General features: G+C 42.7%; 4 protein-coding genes across 10 annotated transcripts; 2 read left to right on the top strand and 2 right to left on the bottom strand.

Annotated features, from left to right (window-relative positions):
- Positions 1-832: 832 nt before the first annotated feature.
- LOC116200827 (transcription factor MYB59) lies at positions 833-2,228 on the top strand. 3 transcript variants are annotated; one of them, XM_031531750.1, is made up of 3 exons: positions 833-1,135; positions 1,218-1,337; positions 1,480-2,150. In XM_031531750.1, the coding sequence occupies exons 1-3, from the start codon at positions 987-989 to the stop codon at positions 2,012-2,014; spliced, it is 804 nt and encodes a 267-aa protein (XP_031387610.1). In that variant the 5' UTR covers positions 833-986; the 3' UTR covers positions 2,015-2,150. The 3 variants fall into 3 exon arrangements, with proteins under 3 accessions (XP_031387610.1, XP_031387608.1, XP_031387609.1); XM_031531748.1 differs by having other exon boundaries at positions 842-1,107; positions 1,208-1,337; positions 1,480-2,228; XM_031531749.1 differs by having other exon boundaries at positions 919-1,135; positions 1,208-1,337; positions 1,480-2,228.
- A 1,799-nt stretch (positions 2,229-4,027) lies between these two features.
- Positions 4,028-7,328, top strand: LOC116198746 (very-long-chain (3R)-3-hydroxyacyl-CoA dehydratase 2). 5 transcript variants are annotated; one of them, XR_004155375.1, is made up of 11 exons: positions 4,028-4,609; positions 4,691-4,776; positions 5,078-5,125; positions 5,242-5,330; positions 5,445-5,498; positions 6,028-6,095; positions 6,208-6,257; positions 6,347-6,444; positions 6,579-6,634; positions 6,740-6,846; positions 6,992-7,328. XR_004155375.1 is itself a non-coding variant. In XM_031528973.1 (10 exons), the coding sequence occupies exons 1-9, from the start codon at positions 4,551-4,553 to the stop codon at positions 6,842-6,844; spliced, it is 657 nt and encodes a 218-aa protein (XP_031384833.1). In that variant the 5' UTR covers positions 4,030-4,550; the 3' UTR covers positions 6,845-6,846; positions 6,992-7,328. The 5 variants fall into 5 exon arrangements, 1 of the variants encoding a protein (XP_031384833.1); XR_004155376.1 differs by having other exon boundaries at positions 6,740-6,896; XR_004155374.1 differs by lacking the exon at positions 6,579-6,634 and having other exon boundaries at positions 6,740-6,896.
- A 144-nt stretch (positions 7,329-7,472) lies between these two features.
- LOC116198745 (aquaporin TIP1-3-like) lies at positions 7,473-8,639 on the bottom strand. The gene is made up of 3 exons (XM_031528972.1): positions 8,507-8,639; positions 8,053-8,303; positions 7,473-7,947 (listed from the first exon to the last, which is right to left on the bottom strand). Exons 1-3 carry the CDS (start codon positions 8,637-8,639, stop codon positions 7,573-7,575), a joined length of 759 nt encoding a protein of 252 aa, XP_031384832.1. The 3' UTR covers positions 7,473-7,572.
- Positions 8,640-18,038: 9,399 nt separating this feature from the next.
- On the bottom strand, positions 18,039-19,279 carry LOC116199131 (aquaporin TIP1-3-like). Its single transcript, XM_031529424.1, has 3 exons — positions 19,056-19,279; positions 18,693-18,943; positions 18,039-18,590 (listed from the first exon to the last, which is right to left on the bottom strand). The coding sequence occupies exons 1-3, from the start codon at positions 19,186-19,188 to the stop codon at positions 18,216-18,218; spliced, it is 759 nt and encodes a 252-aa protein (XP_031385284.1). The 5' UTR covers positions 19,189-19,279; the 3' UTR covers positions 18,039-18,215.
- Positions 19,280-19,911: the final 632 nt, after the last annotated feature.

The raw sequence follows: 19,911 nt of genomic DNA, 5'->3' as shown, positions 1-19,911 counted from the left end.
ATGCAATACAACCAAATAAAGAATTTTGACCATGCAAATTGGACACGAGATTCATTGATTAATTGTTTGGCTGCAGGCCTTTGGTACTCCGAGTTCGTTAGAGGTAAGAACATCATATAGCGACAACAACTAGATAACTATGAAATCTCATGGCTTTTTTTACTACATATGCAAAAGAATATCTAAGGCCACCTTCTTCTTCTTCTTCTTCTTATCAAAGAAAAAAGGTGACTTTATAGCAGAGAAATAGTTGCTTCCAATCACTGCTTTCTTTATTATTTGTCTTCATCTTCCTCCTCCTCCTTTTCTTTCCCCTAGACTTTAGCTTCTATTCTGGCCTTTACTAAAGTTAAGGGACAATCTATCATTTCCCCATCTGGATTGGTCCCTGACAATCTTATCATAGGGATAATACCCTTAATACCCCCCATATGCTGCCTATCCTTACCTTTTGATTACAGAATCTTTACTCCTCTTACAACAGTTGTTTAAATTTATTTGAATAAGTAGAAGAGATCTCAATTGCTATGTCACAGAGATCTTCTGCACTAATTTCCCACGAATTAAGTGGAAAAACTGACACGTTAGGTATAATTGCTTTTGGTCAAATGATTTCCTGATTGTCTCGATGCATATGAATGAGCTGGAGATTAATTTAAAAAGATGCATGTATTTCATTGCCACAACCAGAGGTTAGTGAAAGTTAGATCAACAGATCAATCACTTGCTTTGGTTATTTCACTATAGTGGATGACGTCATATGCATTAACGGGGCTATCAGAGAATGAGTGCGCCTACCATTTGTAAGGTGAGGATTAGCCATCATATAATAATGATGAGGGGGTTATCACCCCCTCACTCAACAATGGAAAACATTCCTCTCCATCTATATATATATTAGTAGAGGACAGCAGGGTTTCATGTACTAGTAAGTGGGCAGATTCCTCCTTTTCTCTGGAAAAGTTGAGCTGCATAAGGGTGGAGAAATGAAGACAGTCCAAGAAGAAACCCGAAAAGGTCCATGGACAGAACAAGAAGACTTGCAGTTGGTATGCTTCGTGGGCTTGTTCGGAGATCGCCGATGGGACTTTATAGCAAAGGTTTCAGGTTTGAAGGTGGCGGGAGACAATAATAGGTAGGCTAATTTTTGTAGATTGCTGGTTTCAGTAACAGCTAGTGTTCTAATCAAACGGTTTAATTTTTGTAGGTTTGAACAGAACAGGAAAGAGCTGCAGGCTGCGTTGGGTTAATTACCTTCACCCGGATCTAAAGAGAGGGAAGATGACTCCTCAAGAAGAGAGGCTTGTGCTCGAACTTCATTCCAAATGGGGAAATAGGTTGAAGAACCTGAGCTAAAATCTTATTTGATGATCTATGTCAGGCCTTCTCTTGCAGGGCTTATATTTTCGCAGTCCTTTTATATCATCGTCCTATTCTGAGCTTCTTTTGCCTTAATTTGGCAAAAATCCTCCTATGCAGATGGTCGAGAATCGCTCGAAAGTTACCTGGACGAACAGATAATGAGATAAAGAATTACTGGAGAACTCATATGAGGAAAAAAGCCCAAGAGAGGAAGCGGGCTATGTCGGCTTCCTCCTCATCCTCATCGTCTTCTAATAGCTCTTCTGCATCGGGCAATCCAACTGTTGAGTCGATTCAATCAACAGAGACTGGGGAAGAAAGTTTCTATGACACTGGAGGTATAACAACAGTTTCAACCGAACAGAAGAGTGAGGAACTGGAGAAGGGCGAAGAGGGCTACTCCATGGATGATATATGGAAAGAGATTGCTTTGTCAGAAGACAAGAATATGACATCGGTTTATGATGGCTGCTACAGCGAAGAAGGTTGCAACTTCTCATGTCCTCCAATGGCTTCACCATCATGGGGTTACAGCTCCAACGCACTATGGCATATGGATGATGAAGGAAACAAGCTGTTCCCATTCGTAAACGATCAACTTTTTTCCTGTTATGATATTGTCAGAGAGTCTCTTTTAACTGCAGAACTCTGAGGGGGCTCTTGACCTGTATAGCACTAAATCTTTTGTAGTCTGTACTACCGCAGAAACTGTCACTGTAATCATCCTACTACTGTAGCCTGTACTACTGCAACCGTGTGCTTGTACTTCCCAAAGCTCATGGATCCTTGTAAACTACCAAGGAAGCTATTGTGTTGGTAAATATTTGTTCTGTGAGATATTCTCTGAACTAAAAATTTTATAAGTTTCCATTCCTGAGAAATTCATAATTGATCTGTCTTATCTTCCTCTTGATAAATACAACCATAACACAGCCACAGAATGACCAGGGAAGGAACATGAGCTTGGTGCTAAAAAAAATGTTCGCAGAGATATTCACAAACATGGAACTAGTCCCTCCTGCTACAATACCAGGATCAGACGCTAGGTTACCTTATTATTATTATTATTATTATTTACGAGGAGTTAATAACTTTTTATTTTTTTGGGTAAGTAACTTTGATCTCTTCGTTCCTATTACAGGCTGATTGGAGCTTGAACTTATAATATTTTGATTTCATTATTTTGTTGGGTTCTTGTTTGATCTCTTCATTCCTATTACAGTCTGATTGGCCTTGAAGACCACCTTTTTTTTTTTTTTTCCTATCAGAACAGTGAACATCAGTTTAGCTAGATTTCCTCTTTTTTTGGTTTTCCCCGCCCTTGACGATCTACCTTATTTCTTTTACTTTTGCAACATGCTGAATGGCATTCTTCAGTCTCATCTAATTGCTCATGCAAGTGCGGATGCAAATGGTGGACAGGGCACATAGAGGCAACTAAATATGAAAAGAGAATGTGAGTAAATTAAATTGCCTACGCGGCCATGCCCTCTTTGTTAAGATTCATTATCAGTACTATCTAAAGGAATAGGATGGGAGAATCCCAAGTAATCACGGAATGAGTGGATAAATTCCATATTTTATCTCTTCGACGGGAGAAGCGGTAATCGCGGACTGCTATCTCCCAGCCATGTGATTCAACAATCGGGAACAGTCTCTACAACCACACCCAGCACTAACTCCATAACAAATCATGCATATTGAACTCTCTTTCAAAATTTTATTCTTCAATTGTAAATATTAGACCACTGATGTTCGATCAGAAAAGATCCATTTGCCCAGTAGTGCAACAGCTTTTTGAACTCCCACTGTATTCTCATTTATACTTAATCAGTGGTTCCAATTTCAGCACATCTTAGAATGAGTATAGAGGAGAGAGTAGGCATCGAATTTGTTAGGGGAAAAGGCATGCTTTCAATCTATCCTCATGTCAAGAACCGGAACCTTGAAATTCTCTTCTTTTCACTTACGCGGGACATGTTTAAACAAAGGCGAACCATCCAAGAACTCTCTTTCTTAACATGATACAAGTTGTGTGTGAAATAAACACACCCCAACTGAGATGAGCATAACATCACAAACAAAAGCAGACAATGGATTCTGGATTCAGGAAACCAGAATAGAGGGACTTATCCTTCGCTCGAGAATTTAGATCCCTCACCTCCCATCCCCTGCATTTCCTCACAATCCGAACAAAGCCATAAAGTATGCTCGCAGAAACATTTGTCAGGGTGTCTTGAGTAGGCTTCTGCTGCTATTCACCCAATGGACTATCAGGCATAATTCGTGTCCCATTGGATAGGAAGGAATAGGGGAAAAAAAAGAAAAATGCAACGCAATCCGCATTAGTTCGTTCATATTTCGGTTTCATTCCTTGCATCAAGGGAGCCTAAAAATAGAAGGCAGGCCAAAGTCGATCAAAAGCTCAAAGAGGAAGCAGGGGAGATTGTAATCACCCTCGAACATTTCCTTAAACCAGACTAGGAATGCGGCAAAAGGCATTCTAGGATGGTTGCCATCTCAAACATTTTATTAAACACATAGAGAATCCAAATACACAGCAATGCCATTAAGCCGAATGAATAGCTAACGTCGAGCTACCATCGTTCAACGATCAACGCAGCAACACAAAAGACCAAGGCGACGGCTTAAACGATGTAATAGAACTCCTCATAGTTTGGAATGGTCGGAAGAGCGATCAAGTAACGTAATTTACCTGCGTGCCCTTCTTCAATTCTAATTCTGAGTGCACGGACATGAAATGGAGCTCTGAAATCAATGGCGGCCAGTCCTCATGCACGCATAGCTCAATTTACAGCTTCACTGCCGGCAGACCTGTGACTCTCATGGCGGCAAAGCTCTGCTCGTCGAGTGCGCGAACAATTGCGAAGTTGCAGTGAAAACCTATTGGAGATGATGACTGATCCGGGTGCACGAGAGCCCACAGTCATATCAATGAAGTACCACTCTGGGCTTTTCATGCACCCAGTCGGTGCGTAAGCTCCCCGCGGAGGAAGCATGTCATAACGACGGCGTTTGCCTGGTGGTTGGCGCCATTGTCACCATTAATACTCTTATCTAATCTTCTTCTTCTTCTTCCTTCTTCTTCTTCTTCTTCCTCCTGAATTGTTTGGGAGTCTTCCCTACTGAGCTCAGTACCACCGAACCTGTCAGCACCTTTCACGACAATGTCTTCTCCAGTGAAGCTCTACCTCCTCGCCTACAACTCTCTGCAAACCATCGGATGGTGAGTAACTCTGCCATTCGCCACCGATTTCTCATTCTCCGAGAGCCGTCGTTCAATTCTTCTTTGCCTCTCCAATGACAGGGCGGTCTCTCTGTGCCGCATTCTGATCAGCCTGGCCACCACCAAATCCGTCGCCGGCTCTTACGCGGCCGCCGGGGACCTAATCTGTCAGTTTTTCTCGTTACATGACCTATTTGTCTTTTCCTATGCGTGAAAGATTTTAATATTGCTGTGGGGATTATTTTAATTTATATATTTTACTGTGCTGCTTACTATGTTTAGTATGTCGGGAAGAATGCCAATATGGACGAGATCTCGTTACCGTTTCCGGGTCTTTGAGTGCTTCACTGAATATATGACAGACTCAACATCTTAATTAACTAATCGAAAATGGACTCTGCTACTGGTTTCTGTTTCGTACTTTCGATCTCGATTCGTATCAACAGTGGTAGCATTGCTTTGCCACAGGTTTGCTACAGACTGTTGCTTTTATGGAAGTTCTGCATGGAGCTCTAGGTAGGTCGCACTTCTCGATTTTATACATAGTTTCCCCCAGTTTCTGTCGATGCTACAATAGTTTAGTCCGAGCTGATTCTGATTCCCATGTTCATTTTGCTTCTGGCAATGTTAAGGCATTGTGCCAAGCGGGGTACTGTTTCCGCTTATGCAATGGGGTGGGAGGATGCATTTCCTACTGGCAATAGTCCGTCGAATCAGCGAGGTCTACTGCATTCCCTCTCCGATTCTCCCCTGCATCATTATTAACACATAATATTGTTGGAATTCTAGTCCTCTTCAATTCGTACCCTCAATTGATTTTTCTCTTTGATTGTAGGTGCAACAACTGCCATCAATTTTCATTACCTTTTTGGCCTGGTCCTTAAGTGATGTAAGTTGGACGAGTCTCTTTTGCACATCGATTCCTACACTCACTGCCCATTGCATATTATGCAGCTACATGGAGGAAGATTAGTAACTGCAGGGGACCATTTTTCCCGTGTTACTAATGCAATTACATCTGCACAACTGATGACTAGTTTAGTGAATAAGTAAAAGGATTTGTCCAACTCTAATTGACTGAAACCCACATTTTCATTCTAGCATTTTGATACATAGATAACTGAAAAACGAAAAACTCAAGTATGTAATGCTCCCAGCTGGTTTTTGAGTTATTCTATTGGAAAGATTTCTGGTGAGATACTGATGTTGTGCTTTCATATTCTACTGCTCTGTACAGTACATATAAATCTTCAGATATTGCTTTTTCTTGCATTTTCACTTGCCTTAAAAGCGTTACTATTCTGACGGGCACATGTTTTTTTCGATTTAGACGATGCTTGAATTTTTATCTGGTCTATCTCATTTTACTTCTCATCTTCTCCAAATCCACCTCTAATACGGCGGATGTATGGATGCAGATTATTAGGTATTTGCATTATGCTTTGAATACTTTGGGAAGTTGTCCACCTTGGATTACTTACATCCGGTAATCCTTCTTACTGAACTCCGGTTCTTGTGCATGTACAAATACGTAGGTGTAGATATATATAGACTAATGTACTGTTCTAATATCTGTTGATGCACATGCATACCTCCAGGTATACTGCATTTATCGTCCTGTACCCTCTAGGAATGGCGCCTGGTGAAAGTGAGTATAACAGCTGAGATCGAAATTTCTTAGCACGAACTTCCTCCTATAAGTTGGGGCTCTTATCATAATCGTTTATTGCCTTGCAGTGTTGATTATGATCAAGGCACTTCCCATCGTAAAGATGACAAATCTCTACGCAGATTTTTTCAGTGGTCTCCCCTTCAATTACTATGATTTTCTCAGGGTAAGTTCTGTGAATATTTCCGAGGTGCGTGGGTCCATTAATTTTATGAATCCCAGGTTACATCTTGGTTGAATATCTACTTTTAATATGCTTGATGGTTCTTTCTCTTCATTATACATTTTGGTCTCCTTCAGGGTCAGTTGAAGGGGTACCCATTAGTAAACAGACTTTATGCCCGGAGGGAGCTGCTGTAAATTCATGCTCCATGCTTCAATGAACTTTTCATCTATCTGACGTTCGCCATGAGTTCAGACTTCAGACACTCTAATTCTCGTTCGTATGACCATTTTGTCAGGTTTTGCTTCTGGTCTACCCATTCCTATGGTTGAAACTATACTTGCATTTGTTCAAGCAGCGCCGGTCGAAGCTTGGAAAGTCCCATAGAAATAAGAAAGAATGAAGGCGAGCCCAACATTATTATTACTTTACATTTCTAAACACCATGTAAAGTGGTATGATAAACAGTGGAAGGAACTCGTGTTATTGCTATAATATTGAATATCGACATGATAGCTCCAACGTAACTTCATTTGGTTTATGTCGGCAGATCGTTCTCGAGGTTTAACGGCAAAACAATTCTTCAAGTACTGGAAAATCGACAAAGTTAGCATCCCAATGTAAGTCAAACTCAGGTTTTCTTGTATTTCATGGAATGTACAAGACCTCTATATGTCTCTGCAGAGCATGGTTTCCCTTTAGAGAGATTGTAATTTCATCTGTGTTATTGCACTCCTTTCTTGTAAACACTTTATTCTGGGCTGGCATCGGCTTTATACCTCGAGTACATTTTTGTGATTTGCTTCTGTTATCTATTTTTTGGGAAAGAATGGTTATGTAAATGGAACAAAAAGAATCAGAGCATGCCATTTTTGCTTCAAATTTTATATCTTTTTTGGCCATTCCATTTGGTGCAGTGGAATATAAGTGTGTTGGAGTGGAATTGCTACATAAATGTGGTTCACTTTTTTAGTACCAAACACGGCCTTAATTTCCAAGCTTTTTGAGCTCTCAAATGATCAAAAGTGAAACAAAACAGGTCAGATCTATGCAAAAGACCAACTGAATGAAACCCGACGTAGATAAGTTTGCGTTATTCCATATTGCTTGAACTCAAGGACAGACTCACGCTTAGATCTCTGAGGAGGGCAGTGTCTCATGTGTGCTTGGCTTGATGAACAAGTTATTGTAGACTATGGCAGCAATACTGGCACCGAGGAACGGGCCGAGCCAATAGACCCAGTGGCTGTCCCACGACCTGCTCGCTACTGCAGGACCGAAGGATATTGCTGGGTTCATGGATGCACCTTCAAATGCACCACCGGCCAAAATGTTGGCACCCGCAATGCAAGCAATTGTCATTGGTGCGAGGATTCCTATGTCACCCTTCTTCGGGTCCAAGGCAGTAGCATACACTGTATAAAGCAGCCCGAAAGTCATCACAATCTCGAAAACCAACGCATTCCATGCGCTCACACCAGACGACAGGGAGAATGCAGGAGTTTCCTGCATTATGTTCAAAGAACTCAGCAGTGACAATAACAGATATTTGGGAGTCAGTGAGGACCATCGTGAGTCGTGAACGATAGTCTATGTCTGTTACTGTCTTACTAGTCCGCCAGTTGAGAACTGGTGAAGCAAGCAAGCGACGACAGAACCGAGGCACTGAGCGATCCAGTGCAGAATGCTTCTGAACAATGTGATGTGCCCACCAACAAAGGTGCCGAACGTGACAGCAGGATTGACATGTCCGCCAGAAATATGAAATCCTGCTGATACGACTGCAACCAATCCGAAGACATGAGCCAGCGCTGCAGATATAAGCCCTGCTGGTGTCGATGAGCCATTGTCTGTGAGCTTGTCTGCGAGTCATCAAAAATCTATTCAGTTTCTTTGAGGAACCACATTAAATGGGATACTCTTATCTGATTAATTATCCATGCAACCATATTTATTACTTAAGCAATATCACAACTGATAACTTAGCGAGGTCGTCAACAGTTTCGATCGTCTCGTTTGGCTATAAAATTGCACTTGGAAGCAAAGACTTGGGATGGATTCTTACTGAAAGCCATGCCCGATCCTTCCCCTGCGAAAACAAAAATGATCGCCAAAATGAACTCGGAGATAGCCGCTTTGAGTGCGCCAGCCCGGCCAGCCTCGGCGAGAGAAACTATGGCGATTCTAGAGATCGGCATTTCCCTAGGAAAATTATTTTTCTTAGAGCTCTTAAAACTAAGACGGATGAATGCTAAACTAAGCTGCTATCGTGGCGGTTCCATCACGATGCGACGTGGTGGAACCGCCAGTTTCTGATGATTGGTTTGGCCAGCCAATGAGTGCAAATTGGATGGGGTCTCACTGTCATGCATGCATGCGCACTCCTCAGCTCGACAGTAACTGTTGAGAGTGAGAGAGATTGTATCACAAGCAAAAATTAAAGAGAAACTTTTATAAGAAGTTGGTATCATAATTTACTGGCTCGAGATTTTGGATCGAAAATGGGTTTAATAACTTATAAGTCCGGTGAAATTTGACATGGTATCAAAGTGAGTTAAGCTTTTGCGCGTTCGTAAGGGGACTCATACTACTTTAGGTCCGAGTGTGAAACTCGAGGTCAATGAAGTTCGAGTCCGGAAGTGGAAGCTCGGTTCGCAGTTGGTTTGACCCCCCTCGTTCAGTGTAGAAGAAAAAACCCACCTCGAGATAGTTAAGGCCCGGGTCTCGAAAAGAGGAGAGCCCGACTAGAGGTAAATTATTGAGAGCGGGTGCTTATGTGTTCACACGACACATGTAAATAAAGGGTGAGAAAGACCATATGTTGCCACGTGAGGGAGGGAGATTGCAACATATGAAAAAATTAAAAGAAATCCATGGGTTTATAAGAGATTGGGTAACACAACCTATTGGTTCGAGATTTTGAGTTGAAAATGGGCCTAATGGCGGGTATTGAGAGAGATTGTCTCACGTGAAAAAATTAAAGAGAAATGTAGGGCTTTATAAAATATTGAGTGTCATAACCTACTGACTCAAGCTTTTGAGTTGAACATAGGCCTAATAGCTTCGCTTGCAGGTTAAATGAAATTTTACAGTAACCTTTGTTTTGTCCAAATTTTGAGTTGACTTAAGTGAGGAGCACATCATACCTGCATGTCTAGGTCCGCATTCATCTATTTCAGCGCGGCCACGAGATATCCTCGATTGAGCTGATGGGCCACCCATGATGGGGCCCCGAAAAGGTTCAAACAGACAAGCCCGAGCCTGACAAAAGTAAACGGTTTGGTAATGGAAACCAATGTTCCTCTACTGTACAAGACACAAGACAACCATGTAACTGTCATGAGGGGATGTCCTCATATATACAATGGAGGGAGGAGAATGGAGGGCCCGTTTTTCCCCAACACTATCACTTGGCGCCGTCTGTGGGAAAATCGGGGAGAATTCCTGATTTTGAGCAAAAGGTAATTCCCAATATCAGAGTGGGTGATGAAGGCAAACATGGACCCCTTGTCATCTTCTTTTCTTCCATATGCAACTGCCAACGAGAGAGAGAGAATTCAAAGGTCAAAGAAGACGACGGACGAGAAGAACTTGGACGTTCGATCTGCAATATGTGTTCTTCAAGCGACAGTGGAACAAGGATCTGGCCATTCTTCATCGGATTTGCCATCATGGACGCGAGGATTCTCCTTTCGCGCAGAGGCACAAGAAGCAGGAGCATGCACTTGGCCGCTAGCACCCGACAAAGGCAAGGTGTTTGATCCGTCAAACACCACCACTTTTCTGTCCATGGCTTGCAACAACGGCTTTCTATGGATTTGATTCAACGTTGGCGATCGTATCCTCGAGACTACTGCTGCCGCTGCATTCGCTCTCTGGTTGTGGATGTCACGAGAATGTTGTCCGGTTGCTCAACATCGGCTACTATCTTCAAGACTACTGCTGCTGCGTTTGCTCTGGTTGTGGAGTTCAACAGAATGTTGTCCGATTCCACAACTGCCGAAGAAAGGGAGAAAATCATTGATGTACAACAGGGCTTTTTCACAATTCGTGGAGACGCTCACTGGGCTGCGACAAGTAGGAGAAACAGCTGTTCGTCCATGTCATGAAGGTGATTCGTTGGTCAGGTGGAGAATTGTTGGATCAGATTTTGGCAAATGTGAAGGAAAATTGTCAGAATTAATACAAGTGAGAGAGAGAGAGAGAGAGAGAGAACAAAAGCAATAGGACAACCAGAAAGGGAAATCAGATCGAGGTTTCAATGATGTCACGATGAGCATCTCACCGCCTCCGCTGCTATCACCAGCCGGGAAAGCAATGTCTGAGCCCAAGCCAAAATAGTGCATCCATTCCAACTTCTTTTCTGTGCTTTACACTAGGGATGTGCACGGCTAAGACCTCGTGACAAAAATTATCAAAGACCTTCCATTGACAGGCAAGTAGAACACAATCCTTGCGAGAAAAGTAAACTCGCATGGATTATGAAAGACTCCCCGAAGGAAGCCGTGCAAGAAAGTGAACTCGTTCGATAAAATTAAAGACTCCTCTAAAGGAGCTCGTGGCCGTGCGAGAAAGTGAATTTGTTCGACAAAATCAAAGACTCTTGTAAAGGAGCTCGTCCGAGAAAGTGAACTCAAGATCGAAGACTCCTCCAAAGGAGCTCGTGCGAGAAAGTGAACTGGTTCGATAAAATCAAAGAATCCTCTAAAGGAGCCCGTTTGAGGAAGTAAACTCTTTTCAACGGCATCAAAGACTCCCTCAAAAAAGCACGTTCAAGAAAGAACACTTCCAATAATGACACTTTAGATAGTCCCCTGCAACAATATTACAAGATACACTTCCTGATGAAGGAGCTGCACAAAAATTAATAAACGATCACTGAGCAAACTTGTAGCAATTATGAAACTGGTGTCGAAATGGTCACCACTTACTAGACCTTAACACAAACTACTTACTAAAACACACAAACTCCAGAATCTATATTGAAATAGAACACGAAGCCAGACAAAACACAGAATCACTTCCTTACACCTACATCCTAGCCAAAAAGAGAATCACAAATCATAGCATTATCAATGTTCACATCAGGCAATCGGGGACAACTGCTTGCTCATGTGACGATCACCTTGAGGCTTGAACCAACCGTTCATCCTCGTTACCCGCTTGGAGTGGCTGACCATCTCTGTTACCCTCTCGAGGAGCAGCATCGCTCGCTTGGTTGGCAGCGCCATTGGAGAGCAGATTAAATCCTTGAATGAGCGCTGGATCGAAACACGACACCTCATCGAGCATCTCCAGTAAATTCTGCAGGAGTTGCGGCCAGATCCTCTTTACTGCTGTGCTGATATTCTTTCAGCAATTGCATTCCTTTCCACTCCGAGGCACCGCCACCCCACCGCTTCAGCCCATCGAGCTTCCACTCCATGCAGTTCTTCCCGATGTGCTTCCAGCAGTCAAACATGTTTCATGTGCCCACGACAGAGGAATTCTCCAAGCTGCTCCTTTAACATTGAGGATACCGTCAGCTGCTTGTCCATCGACTCCAGAACGAACTTCTCATAGCAAGCTATGAAGTCAAGATCCTCCAATTCCGTAGCTGCGAACTAGCATTAGGGTCACCATCAACCTAGTCTGATGGAGGAGGCTTCCCGGAAGAGGATGACCCAAGAATGATGATTTCTCCCTTTCCTCGATCAGCGTCGACCTTCTTACCAAGATGGCACGATAAACACACATGGTTCTCTGCACCAGAAGAAGGTGCTTTGGTGTCGAAGGCCTGGGGGGCAACCCCCGCTCTCTAACATCTCCTTCACTCAACCTTCGTAATCTCTGCCACGGTCGTTCATCAACATCAGGGGAATCACGAGGCAATATGCAAACTTCGAACGACCTCTTTGCCATCAACAAAGCAATATGCAAACTTCCCACACGCAAGGAAAAGTATCAGTCAGATCCAGCAACCGAGAAGGTTCATACAAACTGATAAAAAAAGAAAAACAAACAAAGGAGAAAGCAGAGAAGAAGATAAGCAAACCTACCACTGTTAGCACCCATGGAGGAACCGCCTGTAGCTATGGAATCATACTTCGACGTTACAGAGAGCCCCTCAAGACGACTTCGCTCATACCAGAAGTTTAGTTCAACAACTCTACTCTAAGCCTTCCTTCTCGCGGCTTAGAGTGGGGGGCAAGTGATGGGCCACCCATGATGGGGGCCCGAAAAGGTTCAAACAGACAAGCCCGAGCCTGACAAAAGTATAAGGTTTGGTAAAGGAAACCAACGTTCCTCTCCAGTAGGAGACACAAGACAATTATGTAACTGTCATGAGGGGATGTTCTTATATATACGATGGAGGGAGAAGAGAATGGAGGACTCGTTTTTCCCCAACACTATCATGAGCTAGGTTTATTTATGACTTGTTAATCCCCGCTTAGACATATTTAGCTAATGAAATATTCTCGGTCGAGATTAATCCCTCGTCTGTCTGTCGTGTTTGTAACTGAAAGAATTGATGGCATATAGCCCCTCCACTGCTGGGAGTCATGGTCATCTTCATTTGGATTTCATACAATGGGAAGTTTTTCAATCAAATGCCATTCCGACTCAAATGTTATCAAGAAAGCTGATGTAAAATGCCAAATTTTAAAATCTCATTTTAACAAATCGAAAATGATACATCCTGTATAGATCTTAGACAAATTAGTAGGAAGAATCAAATAAAATTACTGCACGTGGTTAAATATTCATACTATGGAGGTAGGAGATTTTGCGTTCAATTATCATAAGTGAGGATTCTCAAGTTTTTTATTCTCCTTTTTCCCGTCCCTTACTAGACTTATCGGTCCTTTTTAAAGAGGGAGCTTCAGATCAATTGTATGTTGCGACTGATGTACGATAGTAGAAGATAATATGAACGAAAAAAACCAAAAGTGACACACGGAATTGATTACCCAGTTGGATCGCCGATCTCGACCCGGATTCACAGTACTTCAGGCTCCATAACTTAACAATCTCCCACTTGGAGACTGAACACGAATGTAATTATCTCTTCATCTTCATAGTCAACAAATAACCCATAAAAATGACGGCGGCGCCAATCCTCGAACTCTTCAAGTTCCAAGGCCAGTTGAAGCCATGCATAGCTTCAACTTCTCTAAGGTCACAACCTTAGTTAACATGTCAGCAGGATTCTCGCTTCCACGTATCTTCATCAGTTGCAAAGTCTTCTTTTCCAAGATATGTCGAATGTAATGATACTTCAACTCAATGTGCTTCGTTCTTGAATGAAAAGCTGGATTCTTCGCTAAGAAAATAGCACTCTGACTGTCGCTGTAAAGAATACTGTTCTTCTGCTCTTTCCTCAGTTCACACAAGAAATTCTGCAGCCATATCATTTCTTTACTAGCCTCTGTCACTGCTATATACTCCGCTTCTGTAGTAGACAAAGCCACTGTCTTCTGCAACTTAGAAGCCCAAGAAACCGATGTACCACCGAAAGTAAACACGTATCCGGTTGTACTCTTCCTTTTATCAAGATCACCTGCTAAGTCAGCATCAACATAACCATTCAAAACCATGTTCTTGCCTTCGAAACATAGAGCCCTCTCTGTGGTACCTCGCAAGTATCTGAAGATCCACTTTACTGCTTCCCAATGCTGCTTACCCGGATTACTCATATATCTGCTCACAACTCCCACTGCATGCGCAATATCTGGTCTAGTACACACCATAGCATACATAATACTTCCAACTGCTGAAGCGTAGGGAACTTTCTCCATATGAACACGCTCTGAATCACTTTTAGGTGAATCCTTCATTGACAGCTTAAAATGGCTACCCATAGGAGTACTCATTGGCTTTGCTGTATCCATACGGAATCTCTTCAAAACTTTTTCAATGTATTCAGCCTGTGAAAGGAACAGCTTTTCTGCCACTTTATCTCGATTAATCCTCATACCTAGGATCTGTTTAGCCTCTCCAAGATCCTTCATTTCAAACTGTTTGGACAATTGCTTCTTCAACTTATACACCTCTTGAGCACAAGAGCCTGCTATCAACATATCATCAACATATAATAGCAAAATGATAAAGCTATTGTCAAACCTCTTGAAGTAGCAACAATGATCAGCATTGCATCTGACAAACTCGATCTCATGCATGAACCCATCAAACTTCATATACCACTGTCTCGGGGCTTGTTTCAATCCATACAAACTTTTCTGTAGCTTGCACACAAGCTCACTGCTACCTTCGGACAAGTATCCTTCCGGTTGCTTCATATATATGTCTTCGTTAAGATCTCCATGAAGAAAGGCCGTTTTTACATCCATCTGCTCTAACAATAAATTCTCTGCAGCAACTATGCTTAAAACTAATCTGATAGTTGTTAGCTTCACAACAGGAGAGAATATGTCTGTATAATCAATACCTTGTTTCTGCTGAAAACCCTTCACAACCAACCTTGCCTTGTAACGCTTGCTTCCATCCGCCTCTTCTTTAATTCTGTAAACCCACTTGTTATGCAATGCTTTCTTACCTTTTGGAAGCTCAACCAGTTCCCAAGTGCTATTGGACATTAAAGAATTCATTTCATCTTCCATTGCAAGCTCCCACTTGCTCGAGTGCTCGCTCTGCATAGCTTCAGCATAACATTCTGGCTCACCACTATCAGTCAATAGAAGATAGTGTAAAGAGGGCGAGTACCTTTCTGGTGCGTGATGTTGTCTTTCTGATCTCCTCAACGGAACTACCGGTGTACTTGGTTCTGCCTCAACAACCTCCTGATCATTCTGAATTTTGCTAACACGTGAGTTTGGAATATCCAATTCAACAAACTGAGGGCTTTTAACCTGAGTACCTGCACTATCAATGTCTGGTGCACCCGACCTGTCTTTGTACAGAACATGCTCATTAAATATGACATCTCGACTTCGAATTATTTTCCGATTCTGATCATCCCAAAATCTATAACCAAATTCATCACCGCCATATCCAATAAAAGTACACTTCACAGATTTTGCATCCAGTTTGCTTCTAGTAGTAGCATCAACATGAACATACGAAACACAACCAAAAACTTTGAGAAATGATAGGTTTACCTCTTTACCACTCCATACCTCCTCTGGTATGTCGTTATCCAAAGGAACTGATGGTCCTCTATTAATTAAGAAAGCAGCAGTGTTAACTGCATCTGCCCAAAATGTCTTCGGTAACCCACACTTCAATCGCATGCACCTAGCACGTTCATTCAAGGTTCTGTTCATTCGTTCTGCAACCCCGTTCTGCTGAGGGGTTCCTCTAACAGTTTTCTCCATGCGAATGCCATTCACAGCACAGTACTCTTTGAACTCATCGAGCTCATATTCTCCACCATTATCAGATCTCAAACATTTCACCTTCAGGCCTGTTTCATTTTCTACCAAAGCTTTCCACTTTCTGAAAGTATCAAAAGCGTCAGATTTACGTTTAAGAAAATAAACCCATACCTTCCTCGTGGAGTCGTCAATGAAGGTCATGTAATATGATGCGCCACCAAGAGATGTGACCGGTGCTGGTCCCCATAAGTCACTATGTACCAGCTCCAATTTCTGCTTCTTCAAAGTTCTACCAACCTTCGAAAAACTGACTCTTTTCTGCTTCCCGAATACACAATCCTCGCATAATCCAAGCTCAACTGTTTTTAGACCTGGTAGTTTGCCCTTTGAACATAACTGTTTCATCCCCTTCTCACTCATGTGGCCAAGCCTGCAATGCCACAAATCTGCATCGCTGTTTGCACTGGCGAGTGCAATGTTATCATGGTTGTTCACGGTCATGTATAGTGTACCCTCCTTCTTGCCTCGAGCCACCACCATGGCCCCTTTGATTATTTTCCAGGAACCAGAGCCAAACGACAAGTCATAACCCTCGTCATCCAGCTGCCCTACAGAAATCAGATTCCTCTTCAAACCAGGAATGTGCCTCACACCACGCAACTGCCATACGAGTCCATTCGGTGTTTTGATTCGAACATCTCCCTTCCCTGCGATCTCCAAAGGCTCATCATCAGCAAGATAAACCTTACCAAAATTTCCAGAAGAATAATTCTCCATAATATCGGCATTAGGGCAAGAATGAAACGATGCTCCAGAATCCAAAACCCACGATTCCAACGGACTGCTGACACTCAAGATCAGTGCGTCACTAATCTCCTCTGTTGCCACGTTTGCAGAGTTGTCGTCTTTCCTTTCCTTTCTCGATGCCTTACACTGATTCTTGTAATGACCACGTTTTTTACAATTCCAGCACTCAATTGAACTTTTGTCTTGTCCTGACTTAGATTTACTTCTCGATTTCGATCTGCCTCGATGCGAATTCCCTGATTCTGATCTGCCTCTATTTTCTGTACTCAAAGCTGATCCTGAAGTTTTCCCTGATTCTTTTCTGCGAATTTCTTCACTAATTATCAGATCTCGAACTTCATCAAACTTTAATTTTGCCTTCCCCGCTGAAGCACTGACAGCTGTGACCGTTCCGCTCCAACTTTCTGGTAGAGACGATAATAAAATTAGGGCTCTTACTTCGTCATCAAAATCGATAGCAACTGAGGTCAATTGAGCCGTTATCAAATTGAACTCATTCAGATGTTCGGCAACAGCAGTACTCTCCGACATCTTTAGGTTAAACAGCCGCCGCATCAGATGAACCTTGTTCGCTGCTGATGGCTTTTCGTACATATCGGCTAAAACCTTCAGTATACCTTTGGTGGTTTTCTCCTTCGCTGTATGAAACGCCACGTTCCGTGACAGCGACAGACGAATCACACTCATCGCCTTCCTATCCAACACCTTCCATTCCGCTTCTGTCATCCCGATCGACTTATCCTCTAGAGGTTGCCACAAATCTTTACCGTAAAGATAATCTTCGATCTGCATCCTCCAAAACCCGTAATCCGATCCATCGAACTTTTCGATCATCAATTTTCCTCCGTCCATCGTAGATTGCTCCGATTCAAACCCGAGCTCTGATACCAATTGTTGCGACTGATGTACGATAGTAGAAGATAATATGAACGAAAAAAACCAAAAGTGACACACGGAATTGATTACCCAGTTCGTCAGTAATTCTGACTACGTCTGGGGGCGCCGCCAAGCCAGGTATATCACTATTTTGAGTTAGGGTTACAAGAGATATAAACTGCTGTTTTAAAGGGAACAAACCCTAATTACATCCCCAATGGGCCGATCTCGACCCGGATTCACAGTACTTCAGGCTCCATAACTTAACATTGTACATGGGCAGAGACTCGTGGCCCATAGGAGGATGACAGTTCTGACTTTAGATCTTTGCTTCTTGTTATCTTATTTCCTCTCGTTTTGAGACCTGTTCACTGATCATACATGCATTTTCTTGGCCCTGATCGTGGTCTATTACGGTCTCAATGATGATCGAGATTTTAAACGAGTCATGGAAATTTATTAGTAAAATCTCTCTGTGAAAGTTGTAGTACTTAAAATGATCTTCCATAGCATTGCATTTGTTGATAATGATCAATTACTACGATTTTCCCCAGGGTAAGTTGTGTTGGAATATTTCCAAGGTTGCTCATGTGTCCTTAATTTTATCAGAAATTGAACAGGACAGGACCAATCTTTGCATTAAAAATAAAAACCATTTTACATAGATAAATGACACTTGACAAACATTCAGAGAAAAAGACCAACTGATTGAAACCAAAAAGAGACAACTTTGTGCATTATTCCACCAATTGCTTCAACTTGGGAGCAGCTCGGCGCTTAGAACTCGGAGGAGGGAAGCGGCTCGTGTGTGCTTGGGTTGATGAAGAAGATCTCGTAGACTGTGGCAGCAATGCCGGCACCAAGGAACGGGCCGAGCCAATAGACCCAGTGGCTGTCCCACGACCAGCTCACAACTGCCGGACCGAAGGAGACTGCTGGGTTCATGGATGCACCATCGAATGCACCACCGGCCAAGATGTTGGCTCCCACGATGAAACCAATCGCGATTGGTGCGATGATCCCTATGTTACCTTTCTTCGGATCCACTGCAGTAGCGTACACTGTATAGACCAGTCCGAAAGTCATTACAATCTCGAAGACCAATGCGTTCCACGCGCTCACGCCAGAAGACAGGGAGAATGCAGATGTTTCCTGTATTAAGTTAATCGAATTTAGCGGAAGCTATAACAAATATATAATTAAAAGTCAGTGAGGATCATGGTGATTGATAAGCTTCACCAGTTATTGTCTTACCAGTCCGCCGGTTGCAAACTTGAGAAGCAAGCAAGCGACAACGGAGCCGAGGCACTGCGCAATCCAGTACAAGATGCTTCTCATCAATGTTATGTGCCCACCAACAAAGGCACCGAACGTCACGGCAGGATTCACATGTCCCCCGGAAATGTTAGCTCCTACCGACACGCCCACGAACAGTCCAAAGGCATGGGCCAGCGATGCAGATACAAGCCCCGCCGGTGTCGCGGAACCATTGTTGGTGAGCTTGTCTACAAGTCATCAAGGACGTGTTTGGTTCTTTAAATTAATCGAGTATTTTAATTATGGTACAAAACTAAAGTACTTGGAACTCGGAATCAAAAGCTTGTGAAAGATCCTTACTGAAAGCCATGCCAGAGCCTTCTCCTGCGAAAACGAAAATGAGCACTGAAATGAACTCGGCAAGAGCCGCTTTGAGAGAATCGGCCCGGCCAACCTCGGCTGGAGACCCTACAGCAATTCTCGAGATCGGCATTCTTTCTGGAATTGATCTCTACTCAAAGCTCTTAAGCGAGGAAGAGCACTAAATCAGCTGCCTCTGCTAATTAGTTGCTTTTCTTGTTCGATGCATTAATCAAGTGATAACCACAATATTTATAGGGACCCAAAAGTGGTCATACTACCCGTTTACAGCTAATTATAAAGGAGCAAATTAAGGACAGGGTCTTGATATAGTGACACAAGACGTCACCTGGAATCAAGAGGTCTGGATCGATCATTGTCAGTGAGACTTATGTGTCCATTTATTTAACTTTATTTTCTTTTTTTGTACTAGATTTATGTGCCTAATTTATTACTTTAAAAAAGAATAAACGTGCAAATTTAGTAGGGGTCCAAATGTTCGGGCCCATCTTGACACGTGTACGGATGATATGGCTCTGACCGGCCAATCGGAAGGAAGAAGGATGCTGATATAACCGGCCAATGGGTGTGAGTGGTGGGCCCGCAATGATTGTGTTAGTTCTTAATCACAGGCTTGACCGACCATAATGGAGATGGTTTATAATTAGAGAAGTAGATGGGGCCTCATTGTCATGCAGTGATCAGCTTAATAGTAATGTTTTCATAATCAAAATGGAAGTTTAGCTAAGTAAGGAGCAAGTAATATACGTCATGTAATTTAGTCATGACTCGTCGGAATAGAAGATCAGACACAGGGTGGGGCAATCCTTCCTCGAGTTTCCTCAACCACGATACG

Source organism: Punica granatum, chromosome 3 (assembly GCF_007655135.1).
Source record: "Punica granatum isolate Tunisia-2019 chromosome 3, ASM765513v2, whole genome shotgun sequence".
NCBI lineage: Eukaryota > Viridiplantae > Streptophyta > Magnoliopsida > Myrtales > Lythraceae > Punica > Punica granatum.
The sequence above is the reverse complement of the archived record's forward strand: the minus strand, read 5'-3'. Positions and strand labels throughout refer to the sequence as shown.